The 15,523-nt window shown below is 40.9% G+C and overlaps 2 protein-coding genes across 2 annotated transcripts; one reads left to right on the top strand and one right to left on the bottom strand.

Annotated features, from left to right (window-relative positions):
• Positions 1–851: 851 nt before the first annotated feature.
• spdya (speedy/RINGO cell cycle regulator family member A) lies at positions 852–4,143 on the bottom strand. The gene is made up of 6 exons (XM_041954527.1): positions 3,891–4,143; positions 3,714–3,772; positions 3,358–3,443; positions 2,698–2,869; positions 2,181–2,508; positions 852–913 (listed from the first exon to the last, which is right to left on the bottom strand). Exons 1-6 carry the CDS (start codon positions 4,141–4,143, stop codon positions 852–854), a joined length of 960 nt encoding a protein of 319 aa, XP_041810461.1.
• A 3,077-nt stretch (positions 4,144–7,220) lies between these two features.
• On the top strand, positions 7,221–12,362 carry pcare1 (photoreceptor cilium actin regulator 1). Its single transcript, XM_041954294.1, has 2 exons — positions 7,221–10,834; positions 11,711–12,362. The coding sequence occupies exons 1-2, from the start codon at positions 7,467–7,469 to the stop codon at positions 11,832–11,834; spliced, it is 3,492 nt and encodes a 1,163-aa protein (XP_041810228.1). The 5' UTR covers positions 7,221–7,466; the 3' UTR covers positions 11,835–12,362.
• Positions 12,363–15,523: the final 3,161 nt, after the last annotated feature.

The following is a 15,523-nucleotide window of genomic DNA, read 5'->3' as shown; positions in this document are numbered from 1 at the left end:
TTTTGGTGTATTTTTGGATGCATTTCAATGACAAATCAACCTTGTAAATGCCAAACCAGAAACATTACAAACTAGTTTTCAGTAAATTTAGTGAAATTGGTTCTGCAAATAGGGATCAATGTGGTGCCCCGATCACTTATGTGAATACATACAATAACTGCCTCTGCATGTAAAGAGCAATATGTTTGCAAAACAAAGGCAGACTGCTGGGACTGAGACATGAATGTGCATCTTCTCCATTCAAGTGCATAAAAGCAGCTTGTAATAAAGAATCAAAAGACAAAGTTCAAGTCTTTATTCAAAACTCAAGAGGCAGTGTTGGCTCATGACACAGGCACATTGGCAACAATACTAAAAACACACCCAGTAGGATGGCAGTATGTTAAAGACCAGTACACATCAATGGCTAAACTATGGTTCGGCAAAAGCTTTACAATTACATTTTCTGACTATTTCTTTCACCATCTGTGGTCATCAAACAATCCCAGAAGTGCTTCAGAACATACATACATACATAAATAAATATCAAGAACTCAGTGCAAACATTCCCAAATATCTTTGGTGTGCCACATCAATCTTACTGCATGTTTCCATCAGTGTGATGTAGGAATGACATAAGCTCATTCTTACAGCTACTTCTACTGAAACGGTTAACTATGTCCTGACCAGTTATGCTGAATCAGCACCATGTTTGAATTGGAAGATGTAAACACAAACTAGTGACTAAAACTTGTGATTCAGAGCTGTCTTTCAGAGTGAAAGTGGTGTGAAAGAGGAGTGACAGTAAAACACAGAACAACTCGGTCAGTACAAGGAGGGCAGTTGCCAAACTGCTGAGGTGGTGTGGTGCTCTACTCCACATTGATCCAGTCCATGGAGGTGTCACATGTGGACCCACAGGAAGACTCATCTCCTAAAAAAGAGGAGAGACGGAAAAAAAGTAGTGTCATACACAAGTGAGCCATCCTTGTTCTGTCCAAGGGTCGTTTTAAACTGGAGGAAACTGCCAAACCTTCAGAGTATAGGCTTTCTCTCAGGACATTGTTTAGCTGAGCTGATGGACACCCTGAGTCTGACACATCGCTTATCATGATCAATGCTACATTAGACTATGGCTATTAACAGGCACACTCACTTAATATATGGCATTTACTGTGTAAAACATTGCGAGGGACTTGTTTGAGAGGAAGAGGCAAAAAAAGAGCTGAATTTCAAACCCAATTTATACTGGGTACACAGATCTGGGTATCCAGACAGGTGTCTTTTCAAGACATTAGCAAGACAACTTTGAAAAGACACATAAAATTGTATTGCTAGGAGTCATCAGTGTGCTAAAAAAAATCCTATTCCTAAACCTAATATTCAAGCTTCTTTTCAAACTGATGTCAGTGTAGCACCATCTTCTCCAGTTTCACTTTCTAATTCTGCTTTGTAAAATACCTCCCAGGTGTGATCCTGCTAAATCACATCGACACAGAGTCCAGACAGTCAGTTTAAGGAAGTGAGTAGTGATTAATGTAGCTGATGCTGATGCTGCTCTAGGCCGATGTTCCTCTTAATAAACTCATATTAAGTCTAAAATCCAGCAGTGATGACTTCCTGAACATGCACAATGCATTAACTGTGAATGACATTCTGCCATCCTTTCAGTTGGCTATTAGTCCTGCTGTATCGGAACAGGAATACTGTATACACACTAAAACATCTGCACCATTTAAAAAAAAAAAAAAAAACACTGAAGAAAGGCCTTCATGGTTGGGATTAGCCCCATTTCTGACCTTAACACATCTGCACAAAACTCAGCTATCAACACAGTACTGTTTGGTCACAGTTAGTTTCCTGTGCAAACCTTGGGTGGAAAATCGAGATGGTATTGTTTTTTTGTTGCCCAGCAGCAGGTATTTTTGCAATCCCACAGGTTCTGTCTGCCGGAAAACCAACATTTAAAACGAAATTTTCAACAGACTGCATCAACTAGGTAACAGGTAAAAAAAACTATGTTTCAGCTTTTCCTCTAAGGTTTGTGTAGGGGACGCTATAGGACAGAACGTACATGGTGCTGAGGTCCCACTTGGGGCTATATAAGGGTGTGAGTGTGTCCAGCTTTTACACTGATGTGAAAATGAGACTTCACACAGCTATTGTTAGAGGCGGAGCACACCCGTATTGGTGATACCTACTGGGTACTTCCTCAGCACAGCGGCAGGAGGAATGCTGTGCCTGGACCTTTGTCTCCAAAGCCTCCCTGCGAAAGGCTGCAGCCCTGGGTGGGGTGGTCTCCAAACTCAATGTGGAAGTGTATGGCTGGGAAAATGCAGGGTTTGGGGTCGGTGCAGAAGAGCACATGGAGGGATCAATACTGCTGCCACGGTTACATAGGGCACAGGGAACCGGGGAGGCAGAGGGCCCACGGGGAATACGAGTGTCACCATACTGCCGCTGGGCGCCGCTGTGGTGCTCTGACCGTGCTCGCTGCCACACGAAGTGAGAGGGCACAATGGCCATCACCTGGAGGATAGAGATAGGGAGAGACAGACCAAGAAATACATAAATGCAGCTCCAACAGAAAAAAAAAAAACACACACAACAGGGATGGAACTTCTGGTATCAAACCAAAGCAATAAAAACTGCACTGTGCAGCAAAAACATGAGAAACACCATTTATCAGTCTCCTCAGGCAATCACACTTGTGTGTACCTCTTCGCAGCAGCGCCTGCTGACAGCCGCTCTGTACTCAATACGAGCCCACAGCTTGTCTCGCTGCTTGAGGAAGTGTGGAAACCGCTTCCTCCAGCTCTTTCCGAGCGCCCATGGAAAAATCTCGTACTTGCTCTCCTCCTCATCCTCCTCCATGGTGTTGGCAAGATAACTAGTGATGAGCGCACGAGCCAAATTTAGGGTAGCATTTTTGCCAGCAGCAGCAGAAAAGGAAGTGACACACAAGATTCACAATTTATGAGACAAACAAGATACAAAAGCAGAATTTGATAAGTGTGGGTGTTGGTATAACCTCAAAGTTCGTCCACCGTTTTAAGAAAAGTGTGCAATGGTCTTGTTCACATCACAGATCAGAAAATGGGTACTTTTAAAATGCACATGTAGTCGGTAGAGCATGAGATACTTTGTCTGAGGGTCATGGGTTAGAACCCAACTCCCAACTTTGAGTGCAAAGTTTACCCTTGAATTTACTTTAAGATTTTCTACACAAGTGTTAAATGTTTGTTTTCAGTGTTTGCTTTTAAAATTTACTAATGTTGTTGGACCCCGAAAGTTGGTCCATTGTGGATTCTTGTAAAAAAAAAAGTTGAGGAAACAAGAAAAGATATCTAAATCAAGATCCAAAACTTTGAAACTTACAGTGCAATGAATAAATTCTTCCTGGTGTATTCAGCTATAGTGAAGCGGGCCCTTTTGAAGTACACAAAAGTCATGGCTAGAAGGTACTGATGAAGTAGAGAGAAAAGTTTGAGTCGGTTAATTGGAAGCATAATAATAAATTTTACATGGCACCTTTCATACAAAACTTGCAATTCAAAGTGATTTACATTTAAAAAGGAATAAATCAGGAAACACAAAATAAGTCAAAAGAAAGCAGGTAAAGATAAAAGTGCTTAGCGTTGCAGAACAAGCAGGCAATTAAAAAAAGCAGCAAGAAAAAGCAATAAAAGCTTCAGAACGATTCTGTCACACAAAACATTTACTGAACTTTTTACCTTGTCGGTAATTTTGCAGCAACAGTCCATCCACAAAAAGTCTTGCATCAGGTCATCATCTGTAAGCAAACACAATCTAATATCAAATGGCAAGTATTTTCAGGGTTTACAAGTAAGATTCAGCACTTTAGATGCTACTGAATTAAAACCTGCTTTTTATTACGGCTATTCATTTACCAAAAAGTCTAAAGAATGACGCCATTTCCTGCCGCTGGATGCCAATAGTTGGGGTTACTGTCATTTGATCATAATACATGTCTTCCCGGCGCTGGCTCGGCTGGCTCTTCCCTGCTGGTCCCTGGGCGTCTCGGCCACTGGCTCTTTTGAGCTGGAGATCTGTTCGGATGTGGCGGGAGTGTAAACTGTTGGCTTTGACCCAGACGGTTACTGAGGGGGGAGTCTGGCACCACCTGTATGTATGATTCATCATGCTTCGGGTTGGATGATCTGTAGCTCAGAGGTGCCAGTGTGTTCTGGGAGGGAATGGGGGAGAGGGATGAGTTTGATAAATGTACAAATAATTCAACTGGCTGCATCTCACGGTCTGACGACCACACACTAGGCTAAGTTAGCAGATAGCCTGCTAGCACAACAGCTGACACCTTCTAGCTAGTAAACTATGCTAACTTTATTTCATTGCATGTGTTTCCAAACCAGCTCTGGCTAACTAAAAAACTTCACATGGCAAACTGGTCTTAAAGTTCGATAGGTTAACTGCAATATAAACGACAGTTGCTGCTTTTAAACTTAAAGTTCACATAAACACTAAGAACATCCTCCAACGAGTCCTCACCTCCGGATATTTGCCTTTTGACTCCAATTGACGAAGCGCAGTTGAGCAGCTAGCTTATCCGAACTGAACAAAAGTTGACTGCCAACACCTGAAACAGAGACATAACCGGACACAGCCTAATAACGCTAAAAGCTGAAGTGAATAATGTCCTTAAAAACGGGAGATAATGCCAACAATTACCATGTTTAGAAAAAGCTAAAACTCCGATTAAATTGGTCATTAGTCGTTACAGGACAATGACCAGAGAAGAAGCCAGTTTGGGAACGCGCCTCAGGATCCCAGCCAATCGCTCAGCAGCATACCTGCACGCACGGACCTGCGGACCAATCGCGAGGCTCAACCCACCCACCCCACCTGGTTTTGCGAACCAGCCGAAATTGTCTTAAATTCTCGAACGTCCCGCGAGATGTGTGTGCGTGCTGTGCGTCGGTAAAAGTTAACACAAAGCCTTATAATTAAAAAGCACATGCATACTCCTGGCCTTGTAGGATTGCGCATACTCGAATGCACAAATGCTGAAGATGAAATGATCTGTTGACTTAGAGTGATCACTGATTTTAATGGCCTATTATTTATCACTTTGTTATTACGCGAGGCTCGCTCTGACAGCGTCAGCTCGCGCCGGCGGAGCAGCAGCAGAATACAGGACTGTAAATTACTGAAGTGTCCTTTGAACATATTTTCTATCAGCAATTATGTGTAAATATTAAAGGTAATGGCGTGCATGCGTGTCTCCCACATAGCTGAGGTGCACACACTCATCACAAGTTCATCTCACGATTAATGAAAACGGAATGATTAGATTTTGCAAAGTGCGCACAGGACAAGATTACAGCTGTCGGATTGTCTTTAACAGATCAGCCAGCATGACAGCTGGAACAGCTGTAGTGTTTTTTTCTGCTACTTATTGAGATCCAGAAAACATACAAAATACACAAGATGTTGTATCTGACTGCATGCGGCCGTCCCGAAACGGGGAGTCCGCTGACCTCGGGGAAGTGTAAATGCGAAAAAAGTGTTTCCATTACACTTTTGCGATACACCTAAATATCGACACGTCTGAAAAACCACCTCATGAGAGCGTAAAAATGTTTTTGCGATATTTGAGAGGATTTTCGAAATTTAGTTTTTTCCATTACCGTTTTTTAATTGCCATATTTAGGATTTGCGCATTTCTAGGGGCAATGGAAACGCAGCTCTCTCTCTCTATGTCAGAGATGCAATTAATGAAGAATTATATAACTGCCCAAGATCAATACTTTCATTACCAAAAATGTTATGTTTGACTTAATACACCTACAATAATACATAAGCCTGATTGCATTCATTTATGTTGTTATGTTGTTTTCAGTTGCTTATAAGCATTGTCCAGGGTGAATATTTGATCTGTGTCCTGACTGAGTATAGTTTGATCGCAAACGTAAAGTTATTTGAGTACAGCTGTATAATGGGTTCTTAAACCAGCTGGTTCTTTTAATTGTTATTGCAAAACCAATGATGCATTAAATGGTGACTTGGCAGAGATTACAGAGACAGAGGTAAAACATAGGAATTTAACAAAACAAGGGAAAAACGCAAAAGCAAAAAAAAAAAAAGTTTAAATTAGTGTAGTACAAGAACATGCTGAGATTAAATTAGTTATGTAAGGCATGGATAGGGTTAAAAGTTCTTTTTGTGCACTCCAGGTGTGAGGCCAGAAGTCAAGAGCACATTGTGATTGGACTGCTGTCCGTACAAAATGATCGGACATATATATATATATATATATATATATATATATATATATATATATATATATATATATATATCCGATATAGGCATTTAAAGAGTAACCAAATTCTGAAAGTTTTCATACACAAATCTGTTTAGTTAATATGTACTTTAACATGCACTCTCAAACTGCTGCAATTTACATGCAGAAATGAAAAATGATGTCTCCGTCAAAAGCTACCATCTCGTCACATGATAGTTAAGAGTAGGCTTGTACTGTGGAGCTCAGCCTATTCCAAATATATTTATCTCTTTTAATACACTTTTCCTGGTCATTACTTTTCATTCCATTATGTTACATTCTTGACAGAATTCGAAAGATAAGCTTAAGAGGAAAGATTTCTATATTCTTTTTTTGGTTGTTTGTTTCAGCAGCTACAGTGAGGCAAAGGTAGTTAAAGTTATTTAAAGCTTGCCTCACTGTTCCAGTGAACAGATGCTGAATATAGAAGTTAAGCTAAGATCAGCAAATCACCAAGATAACTCACAATTGTATGACAAAAGGTATTTTAGCTTGTTTTATTATTGATTACCAAGACAAATGGAAACATGTTCATTAAAATTTTCTGGATCATAACTGTTGATAGAATATTTGTTGATGTAAAACTACTAGAACTGCAACTGCAATTGAAAAAAAACAAAACACTTTGACCTTATTTTTCTGTGAGTAATTTAAAAAAATATATTTTTCAATTGAAATGGCCCAAGGGCTAAATAGGGAGATATTGTTTTGAAGGCTATAAAAAGCTACCTGAGGCCAGCCCGCATTACCCAAATGAGCTTATGGTCTTAGGAGTAGGTGAGTTTTATATCCTTTAACGTGGCATATGTGCATGCTGAGGAGTTCACTGAAAGCCTCAGTAATCCTCTCAGCTGCTTGTCCTATGTAAGGTACAGAAGGATGTGCTTCAGAGCACGCTACAAAGATTTTTTTATAAACAGGACCATCGATCTGTGGATTTATTTTGCCTATCTATGACAGGTGGGAGAGATTTGTAGAATGGATTTATCAATATTTTGTCTTGGTCGCATCTGTGTGGAGAGGGATTTTATCAGACTCAACAACCTCAGCCATCTGAAAATGACAGATACAGCAGGTGGCTAAGGACCTTGGCAATTCTACATAATTCTATGCACTCCTGTTTTGTTGTCTCCAAGAAGAATCAGCTTGTATTTGAAGACACTGGAAAATGGGCTGCTCACCATCCAAAGGTAACAATTTTGGGACGCTGGGCCCCATGAGGAAGGGGAGAATGCTGCCCAATGCACCTCAAGAAAGCCCCAGAGATTCCCACTTTGAAAATGGAGATAACTGTAATTCAACTGGATCAACAGATGGGGATTCAAAGGAGAGGAAGACAGGTGGACAGACACAGGTATTTCAGAAAGAGGCTCATATGATGCCACAAAAAAAGAGATCTGTGACTGAGCTAGCCCCTGAAGCCGTAAACATGGATAAATTGGGAAGTCATGGAATGGGAAACAGCATAGTTTCACAGAGAAAAGAGAAAAGTGTTGAAAAGCAGGATGTGACAGAGAAAAGGCCTGGCAGAAAACCAAAGAAGAATACCAGAGGTATCAAGGTGCCAAAAAAGAAAGACAAGGACAAAGACAAACCACCTACAGAACAGAAAGTGGACTTCCCAGAACCTTTGGTAAAAGCTCACCAAGCTGCTTATGCCTTTTTGAATCCTAGCATAAACAAATATGATGTCCTACTTGGACTTTTGGAACAAGCAACCCAAACGCAGGTTTCTGTGCAGCCTATGGTTGCTTTTATGGCTCTACGCTATGAGGAAATAATTCAGGGACTGGAAGAGATGGCAGATGAGGGAGAAAAAGTTTTAAAAGAAAATGGAGAACATCTTGCTTGGCCGAGTCAAATGAAAAATCTCTCATCTTCTCCACCTCTGAAGTCTGGCTCTGCTAATATTGAGCCCCCACCAGATTTGTTGCAGCAGCTGCTTCAGTACACCACACAGAGAATGAGAAATGTGAGCCATACTGTTGGTGGAATTGGGGATTCTGCTTTGGAGGAGGCAGTGGAGTACTTTGCTTCTGTCTCTGAACTTTTAGAGGAGAAACTAAAAGTCAAACGTGCAGTAGAGACTCGGCTAATGCAACTCTTATCTCGCATTGAAATGGCCTCCCTGCGTAAGCCTGGGCCAGAGGATTCTGCTCTATTTAGTGAGGACAGCGGTATTGGGGCTGAGAATGAATCCCTTGCTGGATCTGAAAGGCGCCATAGACGAGAGAGTTGTGAGTCCACTGGCACAAATAGAACTACTCCTGTCAGTCCTATGGGATACACATCCATGAACATTCGGCAAAAATTGTCAAGGCAAAAGCTTGCAAGTAAAATAAGTCCAAGTGTTTCTCTCACCTCACTCAACTCATTAGGTTCGACATGTACCATAATGGCGAATGACCAAAGAGACTCATTGCTAGGCTCGGTCTCCTTGGATGATGGAGAAGGAGACAACAATGATGACCAGGAGATAGATAGAGGCACAGGAGTTGTGCAGGTAGGGTTTATAAAGCAGCCAAATTCTTCAACTGCATACTGTGAACAACGCCCATGCCGCCTACCCCCAAAGCGCATAGAGAATCCTCAAAATGTAGAAATGACTCTCAAAATGAAAAATGCTATAAGTGATAGGACACAGTTTGTCCCATCTCAGAACTCCAGTGCCAAAACAAAGGTAATTGGCAGCCCAAAAACCAGCAGACGCCAGTGGACAGACGGTGAGGAACAATCTCCAAGGAGGCTCCCGACAGCAGCACCTATTAGGAAGGCAGTGGTAAAAAAGACCCCAGTGGCTAGGGAGCGACGTTCCCGGTCAGCAGAATCCCTCCGGTGCAAAGGTGAAGATATTCCGCTTGAACTAGACAGAACTCAGAAGGATTTAAACCAGAGGTTGCAGAGGATGAGTAAAAGCAAAGCAGGTGGAGACACGAGGACTGCTTCATCTAAACAAAATCAAGGAACCTCACCAGCACAATCTCCAGCAATGAATCGCAAACATCCCTCACAAGAGAAAAACAGTAAGCCCCAACCATTTAAAGACAAAGCAGGCATTACAAGGAGCACCAATAAAAAACAGGAGTCAACCAGTGATGTTGAAGAACAGAATTCGAAGGACAAGAAAACATCCAATGGTCCTATAAAAGCCACCCCACCCCCTAGTCCTCCTTTATCACCACGACCATGTTCAGGCCTTTACAGAGGCCGAAACTCAGTCAAAAAACTGATTGATACCTTCAGTCAAGGAATAGAGGAGCTAGATGGTCCTGAAGTTCTGGGGCCTCTCAAAGGAGTACGCAAGTGTGGTGTTCCTGTGTTACCTGGTTTAGGAAATGTAGAAGCTGTCCTTAGCACTGGGATAACCAGCTGTAAACCTGAATCTTCTACATCTGAGAAAACTGATTATTTTGATCTTGAAAGTCTCCCTCCACCTCCACTGGAAGTATTAATGGACAATTCCTTTGAAAGCGCGCAGAGTCTATCAACTGGTATAGCAGATGAAGGGGCCGCCAAAGTCAGAAAATCGCCTGTATTAAAAAGGGCTCCACTATCACAACGACTGAGGGCCTCAGTTCAGGCAGTGACAGTGCTGCCAAGTAAAGGAGGCCTGCCACAAGCTTCCAAGGTTATTTCCTTTGCTAGAGCAGGTCAAAAAGACACATCTGCTCTGTCAAAGGTCAGCTCACCAGATGTTCAACCAGAGGCAGACCCAAAAGAGGAAAAGGATTCCTTGCACCAGCAAGCCAGAAAGATCATACATCTGAAACACTCTTCAGACTCAGAGAGATCATCCACAAGTTATGTAGCTGCAAATCCATCTGTCGTTCAAGAAGAATCAGCAGACAAACAAAGTGGTGGTAACCTTTCAGTGCCTGGACCTAACACTACAGTGTCTACAGTGCCTCCTTCTTCAGTAGTCAGTAGCCAAACACCTGCCACCCCACCAATGTCTAGGGGACGAATGTTACCATCCACACCTTCCACACCACATCGAAGACTTCCCAGTCCCCACAACTTCAAAAGGCAACCAACTCCGACCTCTTCAGCTAGCCCCCCTGTTAACAGGAAACTCCCCACACCACCAGCCGTTCAGAAGAGGCTCCCCAGTCCACCAGTTGCGAAGGAGAACATTTTAAACTCAAACTCATCCTGCTCCTACCCTTTCAAAGCACCGTCTCCACCAGCTTCACCAAAAGTACAAAGATGGTCAAGGGAGAACAGCAGTGAAGAGTCATCTAGTGCTCGCACGATCAGTAATGCACGTTCAGTCTTCTGTCCTGCATCTCCAACCCTATTTGAAGCCCAGCCTTGTCCAGTCCCCCGACCCCCTCAAGCATGGACCTCTACTGGGGTCTCTTTTGTCTCACGTCCTTGTGGAAGTCGTGGGAGGTTTCCTGTCTCTTTTCAAGGACCTCGACCCTTTATCCGACGTAGCCATTCAGACCGAAGGCCAAGTCTAAGTCTGCCACCAAGATCACCAGGCATCTCGGTGGCTGAGACTTGTGGGAGTGAGCCAGCAATAAATTCACATGGGTGAGGGTTTACCATGTTTCTACATTATAAATCCTAAATAATTTTTCATTCATCTTTAGCAAAGATTTATTTTCAGGGACTTTAATCTCTAAATCAGATAAAGTCTAATTTTATAGAAATGTTCAATGGGCAACGTGGTACTATTTATAAGCAAATTGAAGAATGTCTCAGGTTTAGTTGGCAAGCACTCACTCAGTAAAATTTGGGTTTTTCAGAAACAGGCTGGAAAAATATTATAGTCATTTAGGAAATAGATTGTGTAAATTGGTTGAGTGAATAAGAAGCAGTTCCTGAATGTAACTGTATGTATGAATAGTGAAAATCACTAGCAGTGCCTGAAAGGTTAAAGGCCAGCAGTTTATTTAGAGTGAAGTACCAAGTAGATGCTCATTTGTAAGTTTATGCCTCACAAGTGTTTAGTTATATGTTATCTGTACCACTTTGGCATTCCCTAAACCAACCTTTCCAGGAAATAGTAAATTATTTTCTAGAAACTTATGAGGAAAATTTCCAGAAATTGGAAAATAAAGGAAATTAATGGACCCATAAAATACAGTATTACCAACACCAGCTTGCTGTCGCTGACTTCTCTCAAAATTGTCTGACACGAATACAATTTTGTTTTCTCGGAATACATATTTTTATATCAAGATTACCAAAGCAGACTTATTTCATTCTTATTAAACATCAGTATCAAGGTCAGCATCAGGTTTTGCCCCTATGTGGCCTTGCTTGAGTTCTTCCACTGTAACTGAGTGAACTTCTACGTCACTCACTCTATGATCTCATTGCACCATTCCTGTTTATATCTGACACAAACCTGCCTGGCCCACTTCCCTAATTGCTACTAACACCTTTCTCCATTCATTTCTATAGGCTGGATGATGAACCAACCAAGGATGACGAATTATGGGGTAGCCAATCAGACCTCAGAGCTACACCACGCTCTGCATCACACCCGGACCTGTGTGTTGTTGGACAGGCCTTGCATAGAGACTAAAGGGGCCAGTGAAGGGCCAGAGGGATTATGGATTAGAAGGCTTTACCAAGGATTTAACATGGTGTTGTTTATTCCACTGGGAAGAGAGGAAGAGCTAATACTATCTGCGTGGCTGCTGTAACACACCTCCACAATGTTTCTAATAAAGTGTGGGAAAAAAATCTTTTAGTTCATTGTGTGCATCTTCACATGCATACTTGAACCCATAATGTCTGTGCATAAACATGCCCTTGAATTTGTTTTTGCATTATACGTATCTCAGAGAGAAATACGTATTATGACACAATTTTATGTTTACAATTTTTTGAACTCATCTAACACCTGATTTGCATAACGTTACTACAGATGGCAGAGGACAGAATGTTCAGTTCATTCAGGTCTAAGGTTACATCGTCAAAATTCAAATACTGTGTAGTGTTTTGGTGGTTCAATTGTCTGACGTGTCTTTCTTAACTGTTATTGATTTTAAAAAAGAATAGGGAAAATTTGTCCGCAAATATTGAAATGTGTCAATACATCATTGAGTCAATTGCACCATCTGTTGTCATGTGCTACAAGCTAAAAATAAGGCCAACCTCAAGTTTTTTTTATTGTTCTTTCTCAGTTTCATGTTTCATTTTTACAAATTGTTTAATAAAAAATATGTTTGTATCTCTAATTATCACTTTATTAACATAAATTGTGTCCTTTATTATTACATGAACGAATTAGTTGTTGAATGAATACCAAGTGTCCTTCAGTGAAATCACTTTAAATGATTAAGGTGCATTTCCATTAACCTGGGAGACATGTGAGAGACCAGCCTTGGACTACAATTTATGAATTGCCACTTCACAAAATCTTATCTTTTCAGTTTGCACTGCATCCTTTCTGTTAAAAAATCAGTGTTGAGCCAAATCCTGCATCCCAAAACTATTATTTTATTAAGACATTTACAGCTGATTTCACAAGCTCAGTAGCACTCTGTTGTATGTCAGCTGATCTGCATGTTTGAAACACCCCTTTGAGATAGCGTCCACAGCCTCGCTTGACTTGCACTTATTTGCTAATGTGCTAATGAGAGGCAGGTGGTAATTTCTGAAAAAACGAAATCAGGACACATTGGAGCTCCTAATGCTCAACACTTTCACCACCAAAGTGTTGGGGAAGTGAAGCTTTTACAAACAAGAGAACTGAGAACACAGCAACATAAAGACCTACAGCATATGAAGCTTGACATTTCCTCTCATTTTCTTATTCCTTGGAGAAGATGTGCTCATGTGGCAGTAAATGCTTCCCTGTTCTTCAAACATATCAAAACTCATTCATTTTGCTTGTGTTTTGTCACTTGTATTCGCAAATTACCAACTGTGGTCAGCAAAAACCTACAGCGGCTGAGCTCTTCAAGCAGAACAAATCCATGAAGAGACAGAGCAGAGTGCCCTTTAACAACCACCAGTTAAATCACTGTCACTATTCCAGAGGAAAGGTGAATACCAGGGTCACCTAATTACACAGGGAGAAGCAATAATTGTGATTTAAAAGGGCACTGGGCAGTGGTAATTGTAGTACAAACCTTTAAGCACACTGACAAAATCCTCATTTGAAATACCAGACATGTGGGCAAAGCATGCAAGAGCGTGTGAAGCTGCAAATGGTTTGTTGTAAATGTCACAGGGAGTCGAGGTTGGACTTATTGAGTTCCTTTGGTGGATAGTATCCAACATTAAAATACCTAGCAAAGTCATTCATGCCAAGTTGGAACCTGACAGTATATAGCATGATTATATCTCATATAACCATGTCATCAACTCTCTTAAACCAGATGTCATTGTGCACATGCAAAGTGGTTCTCACGACTTTACTGGAGTATATAAGTGGATTACAACAAGGTCTGTGCCTTGCTTCAGGCTGACGAAGAGCCTGAAAGTGGAATTATTTCCTGTCCAGCACCTGTGAGTGCTGGGCTGTGTTCTGTGTTCTGTCTTTGCCTTTTGATAAAATCATGCATTGAAACGAAGCTGCACTGAAGATTGCTTTTCCTTCATTGAATAAATCATCGGTTTCCTTCTAACAATTTAAATTAGTAATGTAATAACAGCAGAAGACTGTTGGCAAGCAAAGGCTCATCACAATTGCTTAAAACTTTGATGTGAGGATTTAAGTAACTGAAATAATACATAGGCTTATATTTTACCACCAGAGTATATTTATTAACATAACAACATTATAATTGAACTTTGAACTCCTACTACTTTTTCTTTGTCGGTTACTAAAAGTCTTATTAATATCACCAGACTTTCAGGTGTATAAATTCAAATATGCTTAAACCATAATTTTTAGCTTTATAATTCTGACATAATGGAAACCACATAAATCTAATTCAGGCATTTTCCAACAGAAGCTCGTACTCAAAATAATGAGTAAGTTACAAACATGAACTGGAACTCATATTGTTGTTGTTTTGCTACTTTTAAGAACTTAAAGGTCAATATTCCTGAGCAACTATCCTGAGAGTACTTTCATTTCACATTTTTTTAAACAAAGACCATTGTCCTCCCTTTACATATTATCTTTTAAAGATAACTCCCATTCATTTGCATCAAGACTGCGTCTAATGCTTGGAAGCATTGTTGTTTGTCTCTGAGTTGTGACAGTTTCGAAGAAAGCTGCAAAGATCCAGCTGATAAGTTGCCATCATGGGAGCTAAAGCTGCCGGATGATGAATACTGAGATGAGTCGAAAATTGCAGCCTGTGCTCTTGCTTGACCCCGGCTCACACATAATGCTCTCGCTGCCTCCACACATCATCAGTGGAGCTATTCCAAGGTGCTGGACGATTGCTCCTGGTTCCTCTTTACAAAATCACTCCCCTAATGCAGCAAGGAGAGGAGCTGCAGTCTTCTCTCTGGTTTTTCTCATGCTCAGCCTCTAATGTTTTGTTGCAACCTCTGTGTTCACATATTAAGAGTAATATGCAGTGGGATCCATGCAAGAAGCACATTTGTTCATTTTTTAGATCCATACAGTATTTGTGTCATTGAAACATACTGAATTGTTCCATAAGTGACCTTCATCAGAGTCAGTGCTTTTTGTTATTAAACACATAAAGTGATATCTTCAGAATTTTGTTTAAAATAATAATTTGAATTCCACATACCTGGGATACAGGTAACGACATGCACAAGTAACGAAAGCAGGGGTTGGCGGGGGGTGGAGGAGAGAGTAGGAGAAAACATTAAGTTCATTCATTCGTTTATATGGCAGCCTGACTGGATCACCAGTCAGATTGTACCAGGTGGCAGACAAATCTGCATTGAGAAAGTGACGCTCATAGGAAACCAGTCTAAATACAGATGGTGTCATTATTCTATAGCCATCATCATTTACTTCATAATGATGCGTTAAAGCAAAAAAACATGTCTGCCAATTTAATATTTTCAAGTTTGATTTAATATTCTCTACACTTCAGCCTGCTTTCTCATAATTTATAAGATTAAATGTTCTCAGTTTTCCAAATAAGGTTTCTACTTTTGTTACTTTAAACATCCATCACACCGACAGCAGCTTGCCAGCTGACGTTAGCGAGCCATAAGTGAAGCAAATTTGATTGACAAAGCAGCTAGTGTTAACATGCAGATGTTATGTAAAGGTTGCTACACTTACATGTATCAAACACAGAAATAGTCCTTCTGTGTTAACGAGAGTTT

This window comes from Chelmon rostratus, chromosome 15, assembly GCF_017976325.1.
Source record: "Chelmon rostratus isolate fCheRos1 chromosome 15, fCheRos1.pri, whole genome shotgun sequence".
Lineage (NCBI taxonomy): Eukaryota > Metazoa > Chordata > Actinopteri > Chaetodontiformes > Chaetodontidae > Chelmon > Chelmon rostratus.
Note: the sequence above shows the minus strand (reverse complement) of the source record. Positions and strands in the feature narration are given on the sequence as shown.

What these genes read in the sequence shown, in the direction of transcription:
- pcare1 (XM_041954294.1), top strand. Translation starts at nt 7,467, where the DNA reads ATGGGCTGCTCACCATCCAAAGGTAACAATTTTGGGACGCTGGGCCCC. An exon ending in CCAGCAATAAATTCACATGG is followed by an intron (nt 10,835 to 11,710) that starts GTGAGGGTTTAC and finishes TCATTTCTATAG; the next exon opens with GCTGGATGATGAACCAACCA.
- spdya (XM_041954527.1), bottom strand. Translation starts at nt 4,143, where the DNA reads ATGATGAATCATACATACAGGTGGTGCCAGACTCCCCCCTCAGTAACC. An exon ending in GCTGCAAAATTACCGACAAG is followed by an intron (nt 3,444 to 3,713) that starts GTAAAAAGTTCA and finishes CTACTTCATCAG; the next exon opens with TACCTTCTAGCCATGACTTT. An exon ending in GCAGGCGCTGCTGCGAAGAG is followed by an intron (nt 2,509 to 2,697) that starts GTACACACAAGT and finishes TCTATCCTCCAG; the next exon opens with GTGATGGCCATTGTGCCCTC.